Below are 22,210 nucleotides of genomic sequence, written 5' to 3'. Positions count from 1 at the left end.
TTTCGAGCATCGTTCCCAGGGACCCGCTTGGCCGCTTGCCCTGGTCAGCCGGCACCTCCATTTAACTGACCTTTTGCCATTATAAAGGCCATCGGTAGGTGTTAATCCCTCCTGATTTAGAAAGGGTTTTTTTCCTTTCCTTTCTTTCCACCACCTCCCTTCCCCTTTTATGTTTGAAAGTAATGTTTCAAAACATCTCTTGCATTTATCTATACTGTTTTTATAAACACAGCACTTTTATATTCATTATTTCAATTTGATAAAATCAAAGATGGGTGCCTCAGGGGACCTGCGGATAGTCAAACCCAGTGGTTCTCAAAGTGGGGCCCCCTGGCCGGCATCAACGTTACATTAGAAATGCAAAATTTCTCCAGACCTCCTGAGATTCTGTGGGTGACTCTAGTAATCTGTTTTTACGGGCATTCCAGATGCTTCTGAGGCATGCTCAAGTTTGAGAACCACTGCACTAATCGCATTTCCTCTACAGCTGCTCCCCACTTAATAGATTAGAAAACTGAGACCCACAGTAATATAGTCAAGGTCAGTCACTCATTCATTCAACAAGTATTCGACACTGCTAGGGGTTAGGGATACATAATGAAAAAGACAAAAGTGGCCCTGCCTCCGTGGAATTGACTTTCTACAAAGAAAAAACTATGAAGATCATCACAGATTGTGGTTAGTGCCATGAGAGAAGCAAACATGGGGATAAGACTGAGATTAACTGGGGAAGAGCTACGCAGGATGAGGTGTTCAGGGAAGACTTCCTGGAGGAAGTGATGTTTGAGCTGGCTCTAAAGGATGAGCAGGAGCTGGCCATGGCAACAGAAGGAGGCGGCAATGGCTTGTGCAACAAACTTGGAGTGAGAAAGCACTTGGCCTCTTGTAGCAACAGAAACCCAGGTGTGGTTAGAGCTTTGTGAGTGAGCAGGGGAGCGGTTGAAGCAGGATGAGAGACAGAGAGAGAGAGAGAGAGAGAAAGTTGTGGGGGAGAGGGATGCTGAGGCAATGCGGGCCCTCAGGAGCCTAAAGAGTCAGGCTAGGGCTCCTGGCCCTCAGGCCACCTCCACAGGGCTCCTCCTGGTCTCTGCCCTCAGACTCCACCTGCCAGAAGGGATCTAAAGCCAGAATCACCTAGTCCAACCTCAGCTCGGACCCTCCAGGGCTAGGGAGCTCACGCCCTCCCTCACACCTGAAGCAAGGGAGCTGGTCCAGCTCTGGAAAGCTCTAACTGATCTTTCTATATATTGAGCTCAACTCTGATTCCTCTTTCCTTTAGATATTTTAAAAAGTGATCAAGGGAATTCCCTGGTGGTCCAGTGGTTAAGACTCGGCACTTTCACTGTGCCGCCAAAAAAAAAAAAACAGTGATCTGCCTCACCCCCTCCACTGCTCATCTCCTCTTTGTCCAGGCTAAATATCTTCACGTCTATTATGAGGCGGTGTGGCAACTCTGGAATTAAACCGCCTGCACTCAAGTCTGGCTCTGCCACTTAAGCATAACCTCGGGGCCTCAGTTTCCTCATATGTGAAATGGGCATAATAGTAATAACCTTTACTGCATAGGCTCATTGTGATGTTTAAATGGCAAAGGCATTCGGTGAGGGCTGGCCACTAGTGTAGCTCCTCACGGGGTCTGCTTTCCATACACGCAACCCCCTGCCGTCTCTCCCTAGATGGGTGCCATTGATCACCCCTGCTGTTGGATGGTCACCCCTTCTGCGGCATCACCCCTCTGTGTTCAAGCCAGGCCAGAATGCAATGGGACTGTTCCCTCCCAATCTGACCATTTGCTCTCTGGAATAAACCAGAGTCTGAGTGGGAGAGAGGCTTGTCACCATACTCATGGGGAAAGCGGCCCTTTTCCCTTTGACTGTACTACACCTGTGACAAAGCACACTTTGTATATTTGTCTCTAGCCTAAGTAAAAGAATAGGACGCTCACAACCATCAGGAAAATGATTGTATCCCCCAAGATCAAGAACAGAAGGGCGCAGCTTCTGCTTCTGTGCACGAGAGTGGCTTGTGGCAGACCATCTCTCCTACTGAAACCAGCAAGGAAGGCTGAAATCAAATACAAAACCCCTCTCTATGAAGGCATTAGAGAGCTGTTGAGACAACCAGGACTTAAGCAGGCAAAAATCTCAGAAAGGGGGGAACTGGCTGGTAAGGTGGCCTGACATCCTGCTGTCACTTTTTGCGGCAGGGAATTTGTTTAATCCTGGACATGAAGCAAGAGGCCGAGGGTCCAATGAAGGGCCCAGGCAGTGGACTGCTACAAGGAGGCAGAGAAACAAGTGGAGCCTCAGGAAGCCTCCTGGGAATGGAAGGATTAAAAAAGCAGGGATTTGTGGGGGCCTGTGTTTCTTCTGAAGAGGAAGGACAGTTAAATTAGCCCAACACACTTCTCACTTTCCCCTGTAAGACACTTGCCAAGTTCTGAAACTGACAGAGGAAACTGGAAAGCTGAGCAGGAAGCTTTGAAATGCCAAGTGGAGTTTCCGACAGCCTTGAGATGCTAAAACAATGAAGATTAAAGTCAGATGGGGCAGAAGCTTGTAAGGAATAGTCTCACCTTTTCAATAAACTACGAAAAACCCTAAATTCTTTTAACACGCTCTTGCAATTATGCAGTTTGTTGATGCAGTCGCCTTTTGAACCCAAGTACAGGACTTTGAATGTATCCCTCATTTTAATTATTAGCAGTTTCAGCTCTTTTTGGACTTTTGGGACCTCTGTGAACCCGGCAGCCAATGAATCAGCCATCCTCGCCCAACTCCGAGTCACCCGTAAATCTGGCCAGAGTAATGGATTTCCTCTGTGTCAGACCCAAAATACAATAATAAAATAAACAAGCAATTAAACGAAGACCCTGGGAGGGAACTGGGAGACTAGCACCTTGCTTCACACGAGCTGAGTCGATTGTCCAAAATAACGTTGGCAGGGTCAGAATCTGCCATTTCCCTTTGGACTGTTGCCTCCCGACATCGCTCTAAAGCCGCCAGTTGCAAATTCTAACTTTTTAATGTGTTCTGCCTGCCGCTCACCGCCTCCTGAGGGTGATGCTCAAAACCAGAAAGCTTGGGCTTCCCTGGTGGCACAGTGGTTGAGAATCTGCCTGCTAATGCAGGGGACATGGGTTCGAGCCCTGGTCTGGGAGGATCCCACATGCCGCAGAGCAACTGGGCCCGTGAGCCACAACTGCTGAGCCTGCGCATCTGGAGCCTGTGCTCCGCAACAAGAGAGGCCGCAACAGTGGGAGGCCCGCGCACCACAATGAAGAGTGGCCCCCGCTCGCCACAACTAGAGAAAGCCCTCATACAGAAAAGAAGACCCAACACAGCAAAAATAAATAATAAATAAATTAATAAACTCCTACCCCCAACATCTTCTTAAAAAAAAAAAACAAAAAAAACCCCAGAAAGCTTGTTTGTGGTTGGAAGGACTGCATTCCTAAGCGGTGCATCTATCGGACAAGATGGCTATCTCCATAGGATTCTGTTTCTGCTCTATCTCTTGGCTTCTCCACTCCCCCACGGTGAAGGAGTTGGGCTAAATTTATATTAACAAACATTTATTGAGCATTTACTGTGTGCCAGGCACGGTGCTGAGCTCTTTAACTGTATCGTCTCAGTCAAGCCTCTTAAATATCCTCTTGGGTGGATATTGTTTCTTCATTTTAGGAAAGAGGAAACAGAGGCTTAGAGAAGTTCAGTGACTTACACACTGGTGATGACATGTCCAAAACTTGACTGCATGGCCCTCATGCTTAACACAACTAGTTTACCCTGCCTAGGTGATGCCTGAAGCCCCTTCCAGCTCCAAGCATCTTTTCCTTCCGAAAACGTTTGTATCATCTGGTGCCCAACAGAGGAATGACTGACTGTAAGACTGACTGTAAAATCCCGAAACCGTTGTTCTCCCTGTTCAGCTGGCATCTCCAGAGGCAGAAGACGCCTGGCCTGTGTCAGGCTCCTGCCTTAGCAGCACACGGCTGACGTTATATGGAGTGATCCGAAGCGTAAAAGTACCATCTTCCTCACACGAGACAACTCTGATGTCTAATTCAAGTGGCCTGTGCAGCCGTGGGCTCCGGGAAAATCTGCCACTCACAGTAACTTTTTTTTTTTTAATGGAGGGTTTCCCTTCTTTTCAGGGTGATACAAGTCTTTCTAATGAGAAATACCAAGCTTAAAGTTGCCTCAAATCTTCAACAGCGTTTTTGCTCCATGGCTTAAAAGACTCCTGATGCTGGAGCTTTCAAAATGCTTCCAACTACCCATTTGCTCAGCCCCTTTATTGTGACTGGGTTTCTTTTTCTGATGGGGAAAGCCATCCTTTGGCTGTTTTAAAGCAATTCCCAAATGGGTCAATGAAGAGGGGGGAAAGATCCGGTCACCTGAAGAAAACAGAATTTAAATACTATTTCAGCCATTCAAGTCATGACATCCATGTGGAACATCTTTTCACCCATATATAGGTATCAACTATACTGCTGAACGTTGGAAATGAAATCTATAGTTTGCCAGAATCATCTGGACTATTGCGAACTCTAAACTATATTCCAGTGGCAGGCAGGAGTAACTAATTATTGGAGGCCATTCCCTTCCCCCACCATCCAGATTTATTTCATATTTAATTTTTTTTTTAAGAATTAACAAGGGAGAAACGCCATCTGCCATTTTTGCCTAGGGATCTGGAATTGAAACTTTCACTGCTAATGGCTTGTGATTTTCCCCAGCTCTCCAGAAGCTTCAGAGATCTAATTTTTTCTAACAAAGGCTTCATCTGCAGTGAATGAACCCTGGCTACGAAGTCAGCTTGCTTAAAACAATGGAGTTACGCAGACAATAGGAAAGAAGGGGCTGGCTTAGTGCGCTGAGTGCTAACCCCACACAGCCATCTGCGGTGATCTGAGTCCAGCCACCCCTTGACACCGTCAAGTTCAGGAATAGGCTGGTCTTCTATTCATTCACTCCTTCTGTGGCTCTGGCAGATGAAATCCAATGCGGGGGGTGGGGAGGGGGTATGGCATCCTCATATCTACACATAACAATTCTCTGTTTAAGATTTCTCTGTGCTCCACACTCCTAAGAATGTCAGGCTGCCAAGAGAATGAAGAGAAGGGTAGAATCAAAACCGTTGTTGAAATATTTCAGGCTCATTTTCTTCTCCCTCTGCACCGCCCCACCCCCCAAGAAAAACAAACAAACAAACAAAAACCTCTGCCTCAAAAGTGTGAGCCATTCAAGATAATCTGCAGAATATGAAGATGGTGCAAGATCATCTCACTGTTTTCCCTGCAGGAGTTGAAAGCAGTAGCATCAGTTTGGCTGCCCAGGTCAGACACTTGGCGGTCATCCTGGATTTCACACCACATCCAATCAGGCACCGATTCCTATTGACCAGACCTCTGCAATGACACTCTCGTCACCAGCTGCTTCTTCCCCTCCAGCGTCCCTGCCCTGGGCCCAGTCCTCACTGCCTCTCACCTGGGCTACTGCATCAGCCCCATCTGGCCTCCTGCCCCTCCCCTCGCCATGCACTGCCATGGGTTTCTCCAAATCGGAACAAACCTGATCACTTCGGTCCTCTTAAGAGCTTGGCTGGTTCTCCCTGAGCTACAGGATAAAGTCTCGACTCCTTGCTCTGGCAGATGACCCCATCCCGGTCGGGAACCTGTGAGCTTTACTGCCCCTCTTGGCCCCTTGAGGACCGTGTCTCAGCCCTTTGAGGTAGACCAGGGTCTGGGCCAAGGCGAGGCCCACTCCTCAGGGGAAGCCCAGCTCATCCACGGGTTCTTTACTCTGCTCAGCTGCTCGACGCCAACTGTAACGTCAGTGACACCGGGAAGGGGGACACAGACACATCTCCAAACACTGCCCCCATCAAAGGGGATGCCGCAGCCTGTCCTCACAACATATAGTGGCCTGATGTCCCAGAGGGAAAACTGCAACTGTCAGAGACGGGAAATGTTAGAGCAGGGAGCGTGGCAGTACGTGATCTGTAAATCACAGTTCTGTTCCATCAGTGAGTGTGAAAATTAAAATTTGTCTTGATAAGATAGAAACTAAAAACAACAACAACAAAAATGGATGGTAAATGATGGAGAGATAACCACACCATGTCCCGGTGTACCTCATAGAGGGATGGACAGTCACACCTGCCGACAGCCCTCCTGGGTCTGTACCTTGCCCCGGTCTGTTAACCCTTTGCAGCCCTCGCTGCCTGGGGGCTCTCACCTCCAGTCTCTCTGGGCCTCTCCAGAGTTCACAGCTCTCTGGGACGGATCCACAGAAAGGACCGCACTGACTCAGGGACTCCTGACCTATCCTCTTCTTCACAGACCGCTCCACCGTGGGCAGGCCAAATCCTGCATCCCATGAGTCTATATTCCACCCACAGTGGTTATTCACTGGTTCCAAACTCACTTGCATTTTCCCAGCTCCAAGATTCTGCTTTCGCCATCCTTTCCACCCCCAAATGTCCATCAACCATCTGGGGACCCTCCAAACTCCTCTTACATATGTGGCTCCATTTCTTCCTGGATCCACCGACCTCCCGTCCCCAGCACACAGGGCAGAACTGAGCCCCATCACATGTTACCCAGGGTGGGTTGGAATGATCCAGAGAACAGTGACAATACGGGGGAAATCATTACATTAAATAATACGTGTATTGGAAATGTACCTCCTGAGGGAATTTGCATGTGATCAAACATGTTTAGAAATGATTAATATGTGTTGAAGCGGTAGAAGGAGGTTATAGGTTGTACTGGATCAGTTGCATTAAAATTAAACAAATATGTCTTCATTAGCAAAATGCAGAAAACCAATACAGTTTCTGAATTTGGACAAACATCTTAGTCAGGAAGACACTTGTCAACACAGGAATATCAAAGAAGAAGAGTCATTTTGCCATTTTAGGGACCACGACAGAGATGGGAGGCCCAGGGTGGAGTTGGAGACTAGTGCAGAGGACAGTCGCTGTGATCACCTGAGGAGGGACGCAGGTTGTGCCCGGCCTGGGAGATGACTCAGGAGTGGTACTTGCCTGTCGTTTCCACCGCTGCTGTGGCCACAAAGACCGCGAATACGCGTCAGCGCTCGTCAGCCATGGCCAACGAGCACAGCTCGCCGCAGCCGACTCCCCTCCTCCAGGGAAGACCCTCGTCATCCGACCCCCAGGGACCGTGCTTTTTCCTCTTCCTTCGCTGGCACGGCATCTCAGACTTTTCTGTTTCTTGTTTCTCTTCTGCCCGAGGCTTCGGTCCGCAGACATCTCTTTTCCATCCACGCTCTCTCACTGAGGGAGTCTCTTCCAGTTTCTTGGCTTTAAACAGCATCGATGTGCTGATGACTCCCACACCGACATTTCCAGCACGAGCCCCCCCACCTCACTTGCACGTGCAATGGGTGACTCTGACAAACAGGCCCCCTCACCTCCCCCTCCTCCAGCCGTCTGCACCTTAGTAACCGGTGACTTCGTGCTTCCAGTTGCTTGAGCCAAAAATGCCGGCATCATTCCTACTCGTCTCTTTTACATCCCACATCCAGTTGCCAGAATCCCTGGAGACTCCCACTCCAACCCCTGCCTGCTTCTCACCATCTCCACCTGTTGCCCTAATCCAAACCAGCACTGTCTCCCATCTGTACCTCACAAGAGCTTCCTAACTGGTCTCTCTGCCTACCTCAATCCCCATCAAAGTCTGTTCTCAACACAGCCATTGGGATCCTTTAAAAATATAAGTTAGATCATGCCACTCTGCCGCTCAAGACCCTCACTTCCTGTCTCAGAGGACAAGCTGGAATCCTTGACCGTGGCCTACATAGCCCTCCCTGGCCTCATCTCCCAGCTATGTGGCCTCCTTGCTGGCCCTCTAACATGCAAGGCAACACCTACCTCAGGACCTTTGCACTAGCTGTTCCTCTGCCCAGGATGCTCTTGCCCCAGATAGCCACATGGCTTGATCACTTACCTTCCTCAGGTTGCTGCTCAGATGTCCCCTTCTCAGTGAGGCATCCCTGGACTCCCTATTTTCAGTTCTAACCCCATCACTCCCTATCCCCCATTCAGCTTTAGTTTTCCTCTGTACCATTTATCATTTGACATATTTGATAAGATTTTTATACACACACACACACACACGAATGTAAGTTTATCATTTATCATTTGACATATTTGATAAAATTTTTATACACACACACACACACACACACGAATGTAAGTTCCACAAGGACAGGAATTCGTATGTTTTATTCACTGCTGTATTCTCATGTCTAGAACAGATGCTAAATAAATATTTGTTGGCTGCTTTGTGACTGACTGCACATTGGTTCACCTGTGTCACTTGCCATCTTGACTGCATGGGAAGAAGCCTGGGGCCTCAGGGGGGCAGGATGGCAAGTCACATCCTACCACAGTACCCACTGTGGGACGTGACGGCGCTGGATTGACCTGTCCACATTTTCTGTGCCTCTCACATCTCAGGATCCCCAGAGCCTACCATAGGGCCTAGAAAAAATGTGAGTAAATACTTGTTGAATTAATGAAATCCAGATAATTCAGGCCAAAGAGGAACCTGAATCAAACGAGATAATAAGAAACCACAGATGTGTGTTAAAAGCCCCCTTTTCACGTTCTGCCCATCCTCTGGGGTTCGCTCGGGCAACTGCATCACCTTGTGCATAGCAGCAGTACTTCACTGCAGGTACAGGAAGTCATACACCTAAGTCTACCTGATGACATGGAGTTTCTGAGCTTCTGCCCACATTCACACGTGCTCCCATCACTGTCCACACGTGAACTTTCTCCATCATGAGTGGAGGGGGCTTGGGATAAGTCATCATACACCTTAGATTCTAGTCTTCCCTCCACACTTACCAGCCTTAAGTACGACTTTAATCTCTGTGATTCTCTGTTTCTTCATCTGAAGTTAATTCTCTTACAATAAAAGAATAACTGGCTTGTGAGTTTGGTAGAAAAGATTCAGGGATGGCTGTTAAAGGAGATTTATGGTTTAGGAACATGTAGAAAGCAAAGATCACTAGGACCCACAGTGGACTCACAGAGGAAAAGTGGTCAGATAAAATTGTTTCCTTCTTTGACAGGATCATTGGACTGGTAGAAATGAAGTACACCAAGGATTTAAGAATTCAGTAGGGCATTTGATAAATTCAGTGGGGTTGACATATGGATTGGATGCAAGGACTATTGAGCTGAGTGCAAGGACTATTAGGTGGCTTGGGGACTGGCTGGATATTGTTTTTCAGAGATTGAAATTTGATGATCCCAGAGAGAGGTTCTGAGCTCAGGACCTCAAGCCTCTGCCCTCAGCAAAGTCCTGTTGAGCTTCTGTAACACTGGAAAGAATGAAAACAAAGAGGGTATGTCCACTACATTTGGGCATAGGCTGGGAGACAAAGATATCATGACCAGGATCAGAATCACACCCAAATCAACCTCACTCATAGACCAGAGGCAATGCACTGAATCTAAGAATTCGAAATGGAAAGGGTAATGTGCTACCTTTGGCTCCCAGAGCTACCTGCCCAGGTATGGAAGGAGGGAAGCACGGTACAGTGGCAGAAGACTTGAAAACGTATAAAGGGTTTTTGTTGACATAAGTCATTTGTCATCATAGGTGATTTACTGTGCCTTCACCCTAATCCCCCTTTCCCCCTTCCCACAAAAAGCTAACTTTGTCTTGGGTTACAGTCATGGAATTGTATCTACAAGGGTAAGGTGGGCATCCCACTGTATTCAGTGCTAGTCTGATGGTTTTAAGAACCACATTGTAAAAGGGATGTGAAATGAGCCATCCAAATGTGAAAAGTTAAAAATTTCCTTTATAATAGCATCAAAAACAATGAAATATTTAGGATTAAACTTAATAGGAGAAGTATAAAACTTATCTATTGAAAACTACAAAACATTGTTGAAAGAAATTAAGGGAGACCTAAATAAATGGAAAGATATTCCATGTTCATGGATCAGAAAACTTAATACTGTTAACATGGCAGTACTCCCCCAAACTGGTCTCTGGTTTCAACACAAGTTCTTGAAAAACCTCAGTTGGCTTCTCTGAAGAAACTGACAAGCTGATTCTAAATTCACATGGAAATCCAAGGGATCCGGAATAGCCAAAACAATTTTGAAAAATAAGAGCAAAGTTGGAAGACTCACACTCTGTAATTTCAAAACTCACCACAGAACTTCAATAGTCAGTCGTGTGGTACTAGAGAAGGACAGACATAGAGATCAACGGAATAGACTTGAGAGTTCAGAAATAAACCCTCACGTGTGTAGTCAATTGATTTTTGACAGGGGTGCTAAGACAATTTAGTGGGGGAAAGGAGAGTCTTTTCAATAAATGGTACTGGGACAACTGAATATCAAACAAAACAATGAAGAAGGACCCCTGCATCATACCATATACAAAAATGAATTCAAAATGCATGGAAGACCTAAGTGTAAGTGCTAAAACTGTAAAACTCTCACTAAAAGACATAAAAGTTACGAGAAAAAAAACATAGATATAAATCTTTGGGACCTTAGATTAGGCAATGGTTTCTTACACATGACATCAAAAGCGCAAGCAAAAAGAAGGAAAAAAGGATAAAGTGGACTTAACCAAAATTTAGAACTTTTATGCTTCAAAGGATACCATCAAGAAAGTGTAAAGATAACCCACAGAATGGGAGAAAATATTTGCAAATCATATACCTGATAAGGAAGTTGTATCTAGAATATATAAAGACCACTTACAAATCAATAATAAAAAGATAACCCAATTTAAAAATGGGCAAACGATATGAATGGACATTTCTCCAAAGAAAGTTTAAAGATGGCCAATAAGCACATGAGAAGATGCTAACATCTTCTGAAAAGCAAATCAAACTACAATGAGGTATCACTTCGCGCTCAGGAGGATGACTATAATCAAAGAGACAGATTAACAGCTGTTGGCCAGAATGTAGAGGAATAAGAAGCTTCATACACTGCTAGTTGAGATGCAGAATGGCACAGTGGCTTTGGAAAACAGTCTGGCAGTGTCTCAAAAAGTTAAATATAGGGTTACCATGACCCAGACATTCCACTCCAAGGTATATACTCAAGAGAAGTCAAAACATGCATCCACACAAAAACTTGTATGTGAACGTTCACATCAGCATTATTCGTAATAACCAATAAGCGGAAACAACCCAAATGTCCATCGATTGACTAATGAATAAACAAAACGCGACACATCCATACAATGCGATATTACTGAGCAATAAAAAGAAGTGAAGTACTGGTACCTACAACACAGATGAACCTTAAAAACACTGTGCTACATACATACACTGGAATATTACTCAGCCATAAAAAGAAACGAAATTGAGCTATTTGTAATGAGGTGGATACACCTAGAGTCTGTCATACAGAGTGAAGTAAGTCAGAAAGAAAAAGACAAATACCGTATGCTAACACATATATATGGAATTTAAGAAAAAAAAACGTCATGAAGAACCTAGGGGTAAGACAGGAATAAAGACACAGACCTACTAGAGAATGGACTTGAGGATATGGGGAGGGGGAAAGGTAAGCTGTGACAGGGCGAGAGAGAGTCATGGACATATACACACTAACAAACGTAAGGTAGATAGCTAGTGGGAAGCAGCTGCATAGCACAGGGAGATCAGCTTGGTGCTTTGTGACCGCCTGGAGGGGTGGGATAGGGAGGGTGGGAGGGAGGGAGACGCAAGAGGGAAGAGATATGGGAACATATGTGTATGTATAACTGGTTCACTTTGTTATAAAGCAGAAACTAACATGCCATTGTAAAGCAATTATACTCCAATAAGGATGTAAAAAAACAAACAAACAAAAAAAACCCACTGTGCTAAATGAAAAAAGCAGTTACAAAATGCCACCTCCTGTATGATTCCATTTACATGAAGTATGCAGGAGAAGCACTTAGTATCAGAGAACAATTAGCGTTTCCCAGGGCAGGGGTTGGGGTGGGGGGAATGGAGACTGACTGCTACAGGAAAGGGAGTTTCCTTTGGGGGTGATAAAAATGATCTAAAATTGATCTGGTGACGGTTGCACAACTCCGTGATACACTAAAAGTTATCGAATTGTACAATTTAAATGAGTGAATTGTATGGTATGTGAATTATAGCTCAACAGAATTGTTATTAAACGGGGAGCATATCAACAAACTGGATCTCAGAATGGCAAAGGGCTGTAAAATCGCATTCTAAGAAGCAAAGCTGAAGAGACTGGGGGCAAAACAGAAGAAGTTATCTTCAAATATTTAAGGGCTCAAGATGGAAAGGGAATTAGATGCTCTGTGTGGTTCCTAAGCAGACTCTGCACCTCCTTCTGGACTGCTCACTGCCCCCCCATCACACCCCCAATATCTCCTACACGTTTTCGTGTCTCAGCTTAATTGTCACCTCCCAGGGACGTTCCCCCAACTCCCCTTCCCCGTCATCTTTGCTGTGCACTCCCACTCGTAATGACATATTTATTTAATTACTGGGTTACAGTCTGAGGACCTCACTGAATTACCAGCTCCATGAAGGGAGCCTACAGGCTTCCCGTTCACCATTGTCTCCCTAGAATTTATCACCGTGCCTGGCGTATAGGAGGCACTTAACACGTATTTGTTAAATGAATAAATGAACAAGAAACATAACTGTCAGAGACTACAAACAGTCTACAGAAGAACTTTCTGAGAGTCAGAGCTGCCAACAGATTTGATGAGCTGCCCTGGGTGCCCTTGTGCCTCTCTTCACGGGAACTGTTCAAGCATGTGGGAGACAGAGGCGTCAGGGAACAGATAAATGCACCAAAGAGATGGTCACATGGGATTTCTTTCTCTGCTGTTTGAAAATCTCATATACAGTTCATGTGCTCTGGAAAAATCCTGAAAGGCAGATAACAAAAGTAATTAAATCAAATCAATCAAAGCACCCATTATCTCTCCACCACGCCGCAGCCACAGGTAACAGAGCGCAGCCTTCCGGGCGGTGGCAACACAGCACTTCATTATGTGGACAAACGCTACTTCAGTTAGTGAGGGATTCTGAACATCTCATAACCTTTCACCATAGCTCACACTTATTGGATGCTTAATTGGCGCCAGCCACTCTGCTAACAACTTCATGGGCATCTGATTCTCTTAAAACCCACTGAGGTGAATACTTAATATTATTCACAGTTCATGTCACAGATGGAGAAACTGGGGTGCAGAGAATCACATAAGTTTCTCAAGATCACAGACTAGCAAATGGCAGAGCCAGTTCAGATCCCTGAAACCCGGCTCCAGAAGGATTCCACTGATGTCTGTTGGACAATCACTGAATGAATGAATGAGTGCGCCGCTGCCCACATAAGGGAGAGCTGAGCTTCTCTTAACCAGCTGCTTGGTTCTTATCTCAAAAATGCTCTAAATCTTGTGTCACTCATCTCTTTATGGGTCACCCTATCCTAAGGCTAAAAATGGGGTCACTTAGCATAAAGAGCATTTCTTTGGCTCCAACTCCCACCTGCTATTGGAGGAGTCGTCCTCCAGGGGACCCTCAAATACCTCCTTGAATGGGCCTCTGTGCTGCTTCCCATCATCCAGGCTTCTGTCACCCACGGAGCCACTGCAGGGCCCTCTCTGGGCCACTCCGGCCGCCCGCCCCCCACACTGGCTGAAGCTGACCGGCTCCCGCAGCTGCTGCAACGTTGCTGCATCCACTTCCAAGGTGCAGTGCCACCTCCTGCTGGGACGGGTGCCGCCGGTGCTGGTGCCACCGCCACCGCCAGTGCTGGTGCCACTGCCACCGCGAAAGTGCCACCAACACTGCCAGCGCCGGGCTCACCGCCGCTGCTGCCGCTGCCATCAGGTTGCTGGAGCCACGGCCTGTGTCATCACCGCGGGGCGCTGGCCGGCTCCCACCACTCTCAGAGGGGGAGGCACGTGCGGGAGCGGGGGGGCTTCCGTCGTTGCCTGCTCAAGCCCCAGTCTACAGGCAGATGAGGGACAGACTGAGGGACAGGACATCACGACATACTCAAAATGACCCTCTCCTCCGAGGAAGCGTCACTCTGCACTACCTTGGGGTTTCCTGGGAGATGACGGGTTCCTCAGGCAAACAGGTTCCCGGAGAACGCAACTCATATTCCCGACATCTCTACATCCCACGGGGAGACGGTGAAGGCCAAGCTCGAGCTGCTTCCCACTCACCCTCTCTTCCCCTCCACTACAAGGAGGCCGAGACACACGTTTGTGACTCATCTTTCAAAATCCACAAGACCGCATGGTATGCACTTGTGAACTCACCTGACCCTTGACTTCACCCTGGTTCCCTTCCAGGCCTGTTTCTCAGATGTATCATTCTTATTATTGTATTACATGTATGTCTGAAAGTCCCTTTTGGAATAAGACAGAAGAGATTACAAACGTAAAGGAAATCAAATGAAGAGCATACATACACACGTTTTAAAAGGAAAGTCCATTTCTACATTTGGTGTGCTCCAATGGGGATTTCTTTCTGAATACTTCAAATAAGCAGAAATTGTTGACCAAATGACTTGGCAGCTCCAGGTGAAAAGCAGGGCTCTCGCAGGACGCCTTACTGAACATGAATTACAGAATGACTGTTCGCTCCTTATCCTTTGTAGACAGACGCTAAGAACACTGCTGGGCACGGCCGATCCTGGGCAAAGGTGGCCTTCAGGGTCCCCAACCTTCCTGACCCTCCATCACCTTTAGCCCAGAATTCCTTCCTTAAAAGGGCACCTAGGACATATACACACTAACAAACGTAGTAAGGTAGATAGCTAGTGGGAAGCAGCCGCATGGCACAGGGATATTGGCTCGGTGCTTTGTGACAGCCTGGAGGGGTGGGATAGGGAGGGCGGGAGGGAGGGAGACGCAAGAGGGAAGACATATGGGAACATATGTATATGTATAACTGATTCACTTTGTTATACAGCAGAAACTAACACACCATTGTAAAGCAATTATACCCCAATAAAGATGTTTAAAAAAAAGAAAAGAAAAGAAAAGAAAAGGGTACCTAGGCTCTCGCTAAGCACTGGTTAGGCCACGATAGACAATTCACGTTAAGGTTTTAATCCCCAAACTCCATGCTTTGCAGTCAGAGGGGTCATATAACCTCAAAGGCAGGACCACGCGCATAATTTACAAGGCCCAGCACAAAATGAAAATGAGGGCCCTAACTCAAGTTATCAAGAATTTCAAGTGGGATAGGGAGGGTGGGAGGGAGGCTCAAGAGGGAGGGGTATGGAGATATATGTATACATATAGCTGATTCACTTTGTTATACAGCAGAAACGAATACACCATTGTAAAGCAATTATATTCCAATAAAGATATAAAAAAAAGAAAAAGAATTTCAAGATGGCGACAGCAGAGCATTAAGCCAGGCACAGGGCCCCACGCAACAGAGGTCGGACACTCGGCCCTGCCCAGGAAATGTAGGGCGTATCAAGGGCACCGGAAGGCATGATTTAGGAAATTGTTTTTATATATAAACACAAATGCCTATTTCTTAATGGAGAAACACTAAAAATGGGCAAATATAAAAAAATAAGAAAACTTCAGAGACACTCCATTCTTGCAGAAGCACCAGTTGATTCAGCTCTGCAATTTGGACTACTGTGGTGAAAAAGCACAAGAAACAATTTTTACCATGTTTCCATCCAAATCTGCATACCTGTCAGTGTTTTACCTTTTAAGAGACAAGTTTGGAAGGGGTAGTAAGAACAGCAGTGCCACGGCAAAGCAGGAAAGGGTCAGATGGCCACCAGCCTAAACAGTTCTCAAAGGCAAAGGATGGGTGTGGTCTGGCCAGGCTGAGAGGAAGGGTTCTAGTATGGGTGGGGGAGGGCAGAGGAGCGCAGAGAGAGAGAGATGCAAGGGGCAGGACGGGTAGTGGCAGGAAGGTCAACAGGACGCGGACAGGGGGAGGGCTCACCCAGGGCCATTGAATGACTCCAGGAAAATCTATAGGAACCTGACAGCTTGTAAAGTTTGAGAGTCTGATTTTAAAACAGGGATTTCATGCTCATGAAGGTAAGATAGACGTGACGCACTCGGTGTCAACTGGCACTTGTCTATAAAGGACACGTGAAAGTTTTCCCTCTATAAGCAATAGCGTGAGACAGAACCCAAAGGGTAAAGGAGAGTTTTTTGCCCTTGAATCGGCTGTTATTGAACCTTCACCCAACTCCCCAGATCTCAGAGGTGCCTCGCAGCTCTAGCAAAGCTTTCTGGTCTTGTGCTGAGGCCGTTCCCCATGCTGGGTCGTTAGTCAGTCTTGCCCTACACATGACACACAGCACCTCCAGGATGGGAGGGTGCACTGGGCGCTTGAGGCACAGAACGAAACCCACGCTCACCATCACTAACGAGCTCAGGCTCAAGAGGACTGAATGGTGAGGAAAGACGTTTGGACAAAGCAGGACGTGTCACCTCCGCACCTGAGATGATGCAGAGGGAAAAACCCCAAACTGCTCCCTACCCAGCCTCCTTCTCCTCTATGGACCATCCTCCTTAGATGCAGTGACACCCAGCACAGAGCTGTGAGAGCTTCGAGCTCTGTCTCTCGGACTATCCAGGCCAAGGTACAAGCTGTCTCATCCAGGCTACCAGGAAACTAGATGAACAGAGACTCCAAACTCACGGTTCAAAGTCAGAGACTGTGATGCACGTACGTTCCTCCAGACCCCAACCGACTCTCTCCCGGCTCCCTTACTCTCTTTATATACATATATATGTCTGTTCATTTACGTATCTATACCTACATATTCATATATGTATATATGTGTAAATAACTGTATCTGTACGTATATAAAATATGTATATGTGCGCATGCACATACGTATGTGAAATATGCATATATATAAAGAGAGTAAGAGAGGTGGGGGGAGAGAGAGAGAATACACATATGTATAACATACACAAATATGTAGTACAATTCAATTCCATTCAATTTTATTAAATTCAACCAACATTCAGAGTCTCTGCCATGCACCGACCCTACGCTAGGCCCTGGAACACAGAGTGATATAAGAGTGTCACCAACCTCCAGGGCCTCACCATCTAGAAAGGAAAAAAACTGAAACCACGTGCCCGGATCTATCGGCATCGTGGCTACTTATAACGGGGCACAGCGTGGGCTGGTGGTTCTAGATGGAGGGAGGTTAGTACATGTGCTCCAGTCACGCTGGCTGGGCTCAGGTCCTGCTCCACTGCTTTCAAGCTGTGTGACCTTAAACATGCACCTTGTGGGTTCTCATCAGTAAAGTGAGTACGTACAGTAGCAAAAGCATTTACACTTAACTGGCAAACAGAAGGCCCTCAGTAAAAGGGAACTTGTACTATTATTATTATGGAGAAGAATGTGAGATTCTCTCTTTTTTTTTTAACTACTTTATTCTCATTTTGCACTGTAGTTTTCATTTGAACTAATGGTGGAATATAATTTCAAACTCGCCAATTAAGAGTAGTTCGGTCTCTATCATGCATCAGTTATAAACTGGCACAACAATGCCACATAACAAACTATCTCAAAACCTCAGCGGCACACACCATTGAGCATTTATTTCTCACACATCTGTATCGGAAGAATGTGAGATTCTGAAGGGGGACACAAAAGAGAAAAAGGTCAATCTAACATGGGGGGCATCAGGAGAAGCTTGGTGGAGGAGGTGGCACAATGAGTAGGTATTTGTCAGGAAAACAATAGGGAGAAAAGGCATTCTAAGGATAGAGAAGAATTTGTTCAAAGGCCCTGAGGCATGAAACATCCTGAAATGTCTAGAGAACTGCCAGCAGGTCAGCACAACCAGAGTAAGGGTTTAAGGTCAAAGAGAAGGGCCACTTAAACAATGGGAAAACAAAATCAGACCTGCCTTTCAGAAAAGTTTAGGTAATGTCTAGCTGAACACAATTCCTCCTTTCCAGGGTCACCATTGTGATGATCAGTTATCACGTATACAACTGGGGTATATTAATGCCAGCGGACTTGTAATTCACACGTTCTTTCCTCTGTTCATAAGTGCTCAGAAGTTTTTTGTTTATTTGTTTGTTTCAGTTTTAGTAACTAATTGGCTTATTTTTCCAGGCTGGTTTAGCTGCTGCAGAAGGTTTTCTTTACCACTAACATCTTACAGAATGACTTTTAAATGCTCATCTTCCCAACCACAAGGAGAGCCTTAAGTGGCCACTTCTTAGCATTCGTAAGAGCCAGACAGCAATCACTCGCCCTCAAAGCACACATCCAGCAGCGGCAGCTTTGCGGATCAGGACTTGAGACAGAGGCACATGTAGGAGGCAGAGCCCAGACAGGGGTTAGTACTGCGACTAGAGGCAGAGCCATATCCCAGGAGAAAAGCAGTACAAGTAAACAAAGGAGGTCGCTGAAGGAGAGGGAAAAAAGCATGTGCTGTGGCATGAGATGGACGGGCGAAAACGCAAAGTGGGTCTTTTAAGGGAATTTAGTGACAAAGGAGGTCCCTGGAGGGAAAGCGTGAGACAGGCAACTAAACTGTTTGAAAATGTCTAGATTCATTTGCTCACTCATCATTCATGAGGTCAGCCTATTAGTCGATTCTATTAATTCTCTTTGTTCAAATATGTCCCGGGTATTGAGAAAATAACTTGACACCACAGAACAGCGCATGGCCTCCAACCATGAAGAACCTGGGACAGTGCGGAGAGAACTCACTGCCATCCGGCTCCTGATACACACCAGGTGTCGCCCTAGGTGTGCTTATGTACTCTGTCTCATTTAACTTCACAACACTCCTTTGGTAAAACCAACAGACAGTCTCTATTTCTGTCCCCAATTTTCATTGTCCCACGTTAGAGAAAACAGAGGCAGCGGGTGGAAGAGGCATCACTGCGTGAAGAAAGGAAGCTGAAAACTTAGCTTCAGACACCCATCACCTGAGTCTCCCTCCTCCTTCTCAGAACTGTAAGCTTGGGGTTTGGTCTTAAATTTTCATAAAACAAACATCGCTTTTTTCAGTTCACTTTTTTTCCCTTTAACACAGCACTGCCCCCCAAAGCCCATGTATTAATCCAGTCATTCTTTGTCCACCGCCCCATAACAGCCTCAGTCAGTGTGTGTGTGTGTGTCTGTGTGTGTGAGAGTGTGTGTGAGAGTGTGTGTGTGTGCATGCGTGCGTGCATGCTCCAGTGCTGGTAGGTTCAGTTCAGGCACAAATCAATCGGCAGTGCTGCCATCCCCGCAGGATCTGCCAGGGTGTCAAATCCAAATTCTAGGCACAGATGTCCTATCACTGCCACAGGACTGCCTCTTTGTGTCATAGTTGCTGTAGCCTGGGGCGCCTGGGTCATCTGAGCACCAGCGGTATTTTGCTTGTTTTAAGTTGTTAAAAAAAAAAGGGAGACACAGCACAAAAAATAAGATAATCATATCACCCCATCATGCTGCACTCCAACTTAGCATGATTTCATGGTCAACTGAGAAATTCAAAGAGTGCTATAGAAACAATAAGAGTAAGCATGAGAAATAGAAGGATCTCTATCAATCACTCTTTGTTTCTCAGATGATTTTTCTCCTGAAAAATCAAACAATAAATTATTTATTGAGCACCTACTATGTGTCAGGTACTCTATATCCAATGGAACATGTTAGGATTTCTTTTCCCTATTGCCTTTTCTTCGATCAGAGATTTAAGGCGTTGATCAGGATGCTTCAGCTGTTTTCTCCTCAAGCAATTTTATTATTATGAATGTCTTCAGGAGTTTAATGATTTGTGGCTATGCATCTTTTTTGCTTTCTCCCTACTATTGTTTTTCACTTAAAACTTTTCTTTCCCTACCCTCTGATTTTTAGGGAGAAAAAAAAAATCTAGCATCTGGGGTCTGAGACCACTTGAAAAGTCTGGGCCAGGGATTCCTAATGACCTCCCAGAGATAACCCAAATTGCTGATTTAGCAAAGCCCATTCTTGACCTTGACATAAGACAAGACAGGCAAAGGGGAAGGACTTGGGAGGGAGCCCTGAAAGAAAAAGGATCACAGAATCCCTCAGATCTCGCCAGGCCCCCTCCCCCATTCAGCAAACACCTGGCTGAGTTGGAAAACATGACCGGCCCAACCTTCCTATTGGCACCAATTGAAGCTGTCAGCTCTCGGCTTGTCACCAGTTGCACTGGGAGGCCCTGGGCAGCCACAAGAGCCCTAATTAGGCAGAAATGACACTTCTACAACTGACCTGCCAGGACCTTTGGCAAACCATTTAACATCATTAGTTAACATTTTTTAAAAGTGTGAATGTAAATGAACAGCCAGTGGCTTTCAATGGAGTTTGTCGGTGGCATCTCCCCCCTCCCTGCTCCCTCTTTCTCTTGTTACATGAATAGTCCGCTTGTTTTCTCCAGAATTGGAGGGAGGCGCTGGGGAAGAAGGAAGAAGAGGACCAGTCCTCTGAGAGGAGAGACATGTTAAAGCATAAACAAGCTCGGCGGAGGGGCGAGACCGTCTCCTCCAGATGCAGGCCCCCAGGGCCAGCGTGCGCCCAGCAGGTTAGACGGGTGCCAGGTCCCGCTCTATGAGCCGTCCTTGTGAGCGTGGACGGCGACCTTCCTGGGCTTTGGGTAGGTGGGAAATGACTTCATGACTTAAGTGCCTCTGCAATCGTCTTTCTCCCGCACCTCTTCCCACTTGTTGGAATTCTGAGCAAGCAATTCTGAACACGCGGCGGTTTAGCAAATACCTTACGCGCGCACAAATCTAAGCGTACCTAGTCCCTCTCTAAAAGGATGTCGTTCTAGGGGTGACTGCTTCCGACGCCGGTTCGATACTTACACAAATTAGTTCATTTCCTACCTGAAGCGGTTATTTCCCACCTTGAATCACACTTCACTTTGCTCTTTGCTGTACACCCACAGAATCCGTACACGCCAACACTGTCCATCTGTAGGAGGGGGAAAGAGTTACACTGTGAAAATGGCACTCTCTGTGCTTCCGTGCCGCTCGCAAGCCCTGTGCTCAGCGCGGTAGGCAGTCTGAAAGGCAGCACCAGGCAGAAGGGAAGCGAAGGTTTAGGGGGACGGCGGAGGCGCTGGTCCCTGCGGGCCTTTGACTTACCACCTAGTCCTTGTGGGGCCCTGGGCAAGGTGCTTTGCCCTGAGTCTCAGATGTTTTCATCTGTAAGACAGAGATAACGCCTTACTGCTTCAAGCGAGAAAAAAAAAAAAAAATGGACATATCATGAGAACTGGGAAGTGGTGTGTAAAGGTAAGGCGCCGCCAAAACCGAGGGGCTATGCCAGGCTCTCGTCTATCATCTATCTTGGAGATTTGACGTTGCGAATCTGTCCTCTTGACTCCCAAGGCACGCTCCACAAAGCCACAGCACCACCAGCACATCCCGGGTCCCTCCCTGCCCCCCCCCCACCTCCACTCCGGCGGCTGCAAGTACTACACAGAAAAGTGCATGGGTGCAAAATAAATTCAGTTATAATAGCCATTTAGGCTCTCTGCTGGATCCATAAACAGTACGAGAGGGGAAGCACGTCTTGTCCCTGTCTGAATTTCCAGGAGCCCTGAGGACAGTGGTGGGTACGCAGAAGATGCACAATAACTGTTTACTGAGTTGAAATGCAGTGCCGTTTCCAGACCTGTGCTTACAGCAGCCGGAATGCGTGTGCTTTAGGAAAGCAGCACAAGATCCTAAGTGTGCAGAGCTTTACTTGTCCCTGAATTAAAGACGAGTAAAATCAAGCGGGCAGCGTCTGGTGGAGAATGCCTGTAAGTAGTCATGGGAGAGAAGCAAAAGTACACAATCTTAGTTTGGGGCAGAAAGAGAGAGAAAATACGGGGAAATGTCCTTAATAACAGTAAATGGGAAAGGGAGAGAGCAGCTCATCGTGATGGAGCATTTAATGCTTTTAAGCTAAATACCTCAGCATATTAAGCAAATAGAGAAAAGCCAGCTAAAAGATGTCAGCAAATTGAACCGACCGGCGCTCAGAAAGCCGGTAGGAGGTGTCTGGTGGTGACCCCTTTTCCCATCACGTGCCTGCTCCGCGCCCGGTAGTTTAGTGTTGCTTCTCCTCTCCAGCTGCGGAGTTTATTGAAAAGCTCTTGCTCCCTGCCTGGTTTTGGCACATTTTCTGCAGGTGCCTCCTACTGCGGCCACAATGGGCTGCTAGGGAGGTTTAGACCTGTC

The 22,210-nt window shown here is 46.6% G+C and overlaps 1 protein-coding gene across 1 annotated transcript in view; it reads right to left on the bottom strand.

Moving 5' to 3' along the window:
* HSPA12A (heat shock protein family A (Hsp70) member 12A) overlaps positions 1-20,954 on the bottom strand; it is a gene marked incomplete at both ends in the record, with an annotated part of 141,740 nt that extends 120,786 nt beyond the window's left edge. The window contains one exon of the mRNA XM_082854171.1: positions 20,867-20,954. Coding sequence (XP_082710297.1) covers positions 20,867-20,954 — 88 coding nt within the window. The remainder of the gene's footprint in view (positions 1-20,866) is intronic.
* Between the last annotated feature and the right edge of the window lie 1,256 nt (positions 20,955-22,210).

This window comes from Leucopleurus acutus, assembly GCF_964270905.1.
Source record: "Leucopleurus acutus genome assembly, chromosome: 14".
Taxonomy (NCBI): domain Eukaryota; kingdom Metazoa; phylum Chordata; class Mammalia; order Artiodactyla; family Delphinidae; genus Leucopleurus; species Leucopleurus acutus.
Note: the sequence above shows the minus strand (reverse complement) of the source record. Positions and strands in the feature narration are given on the sequence as shown.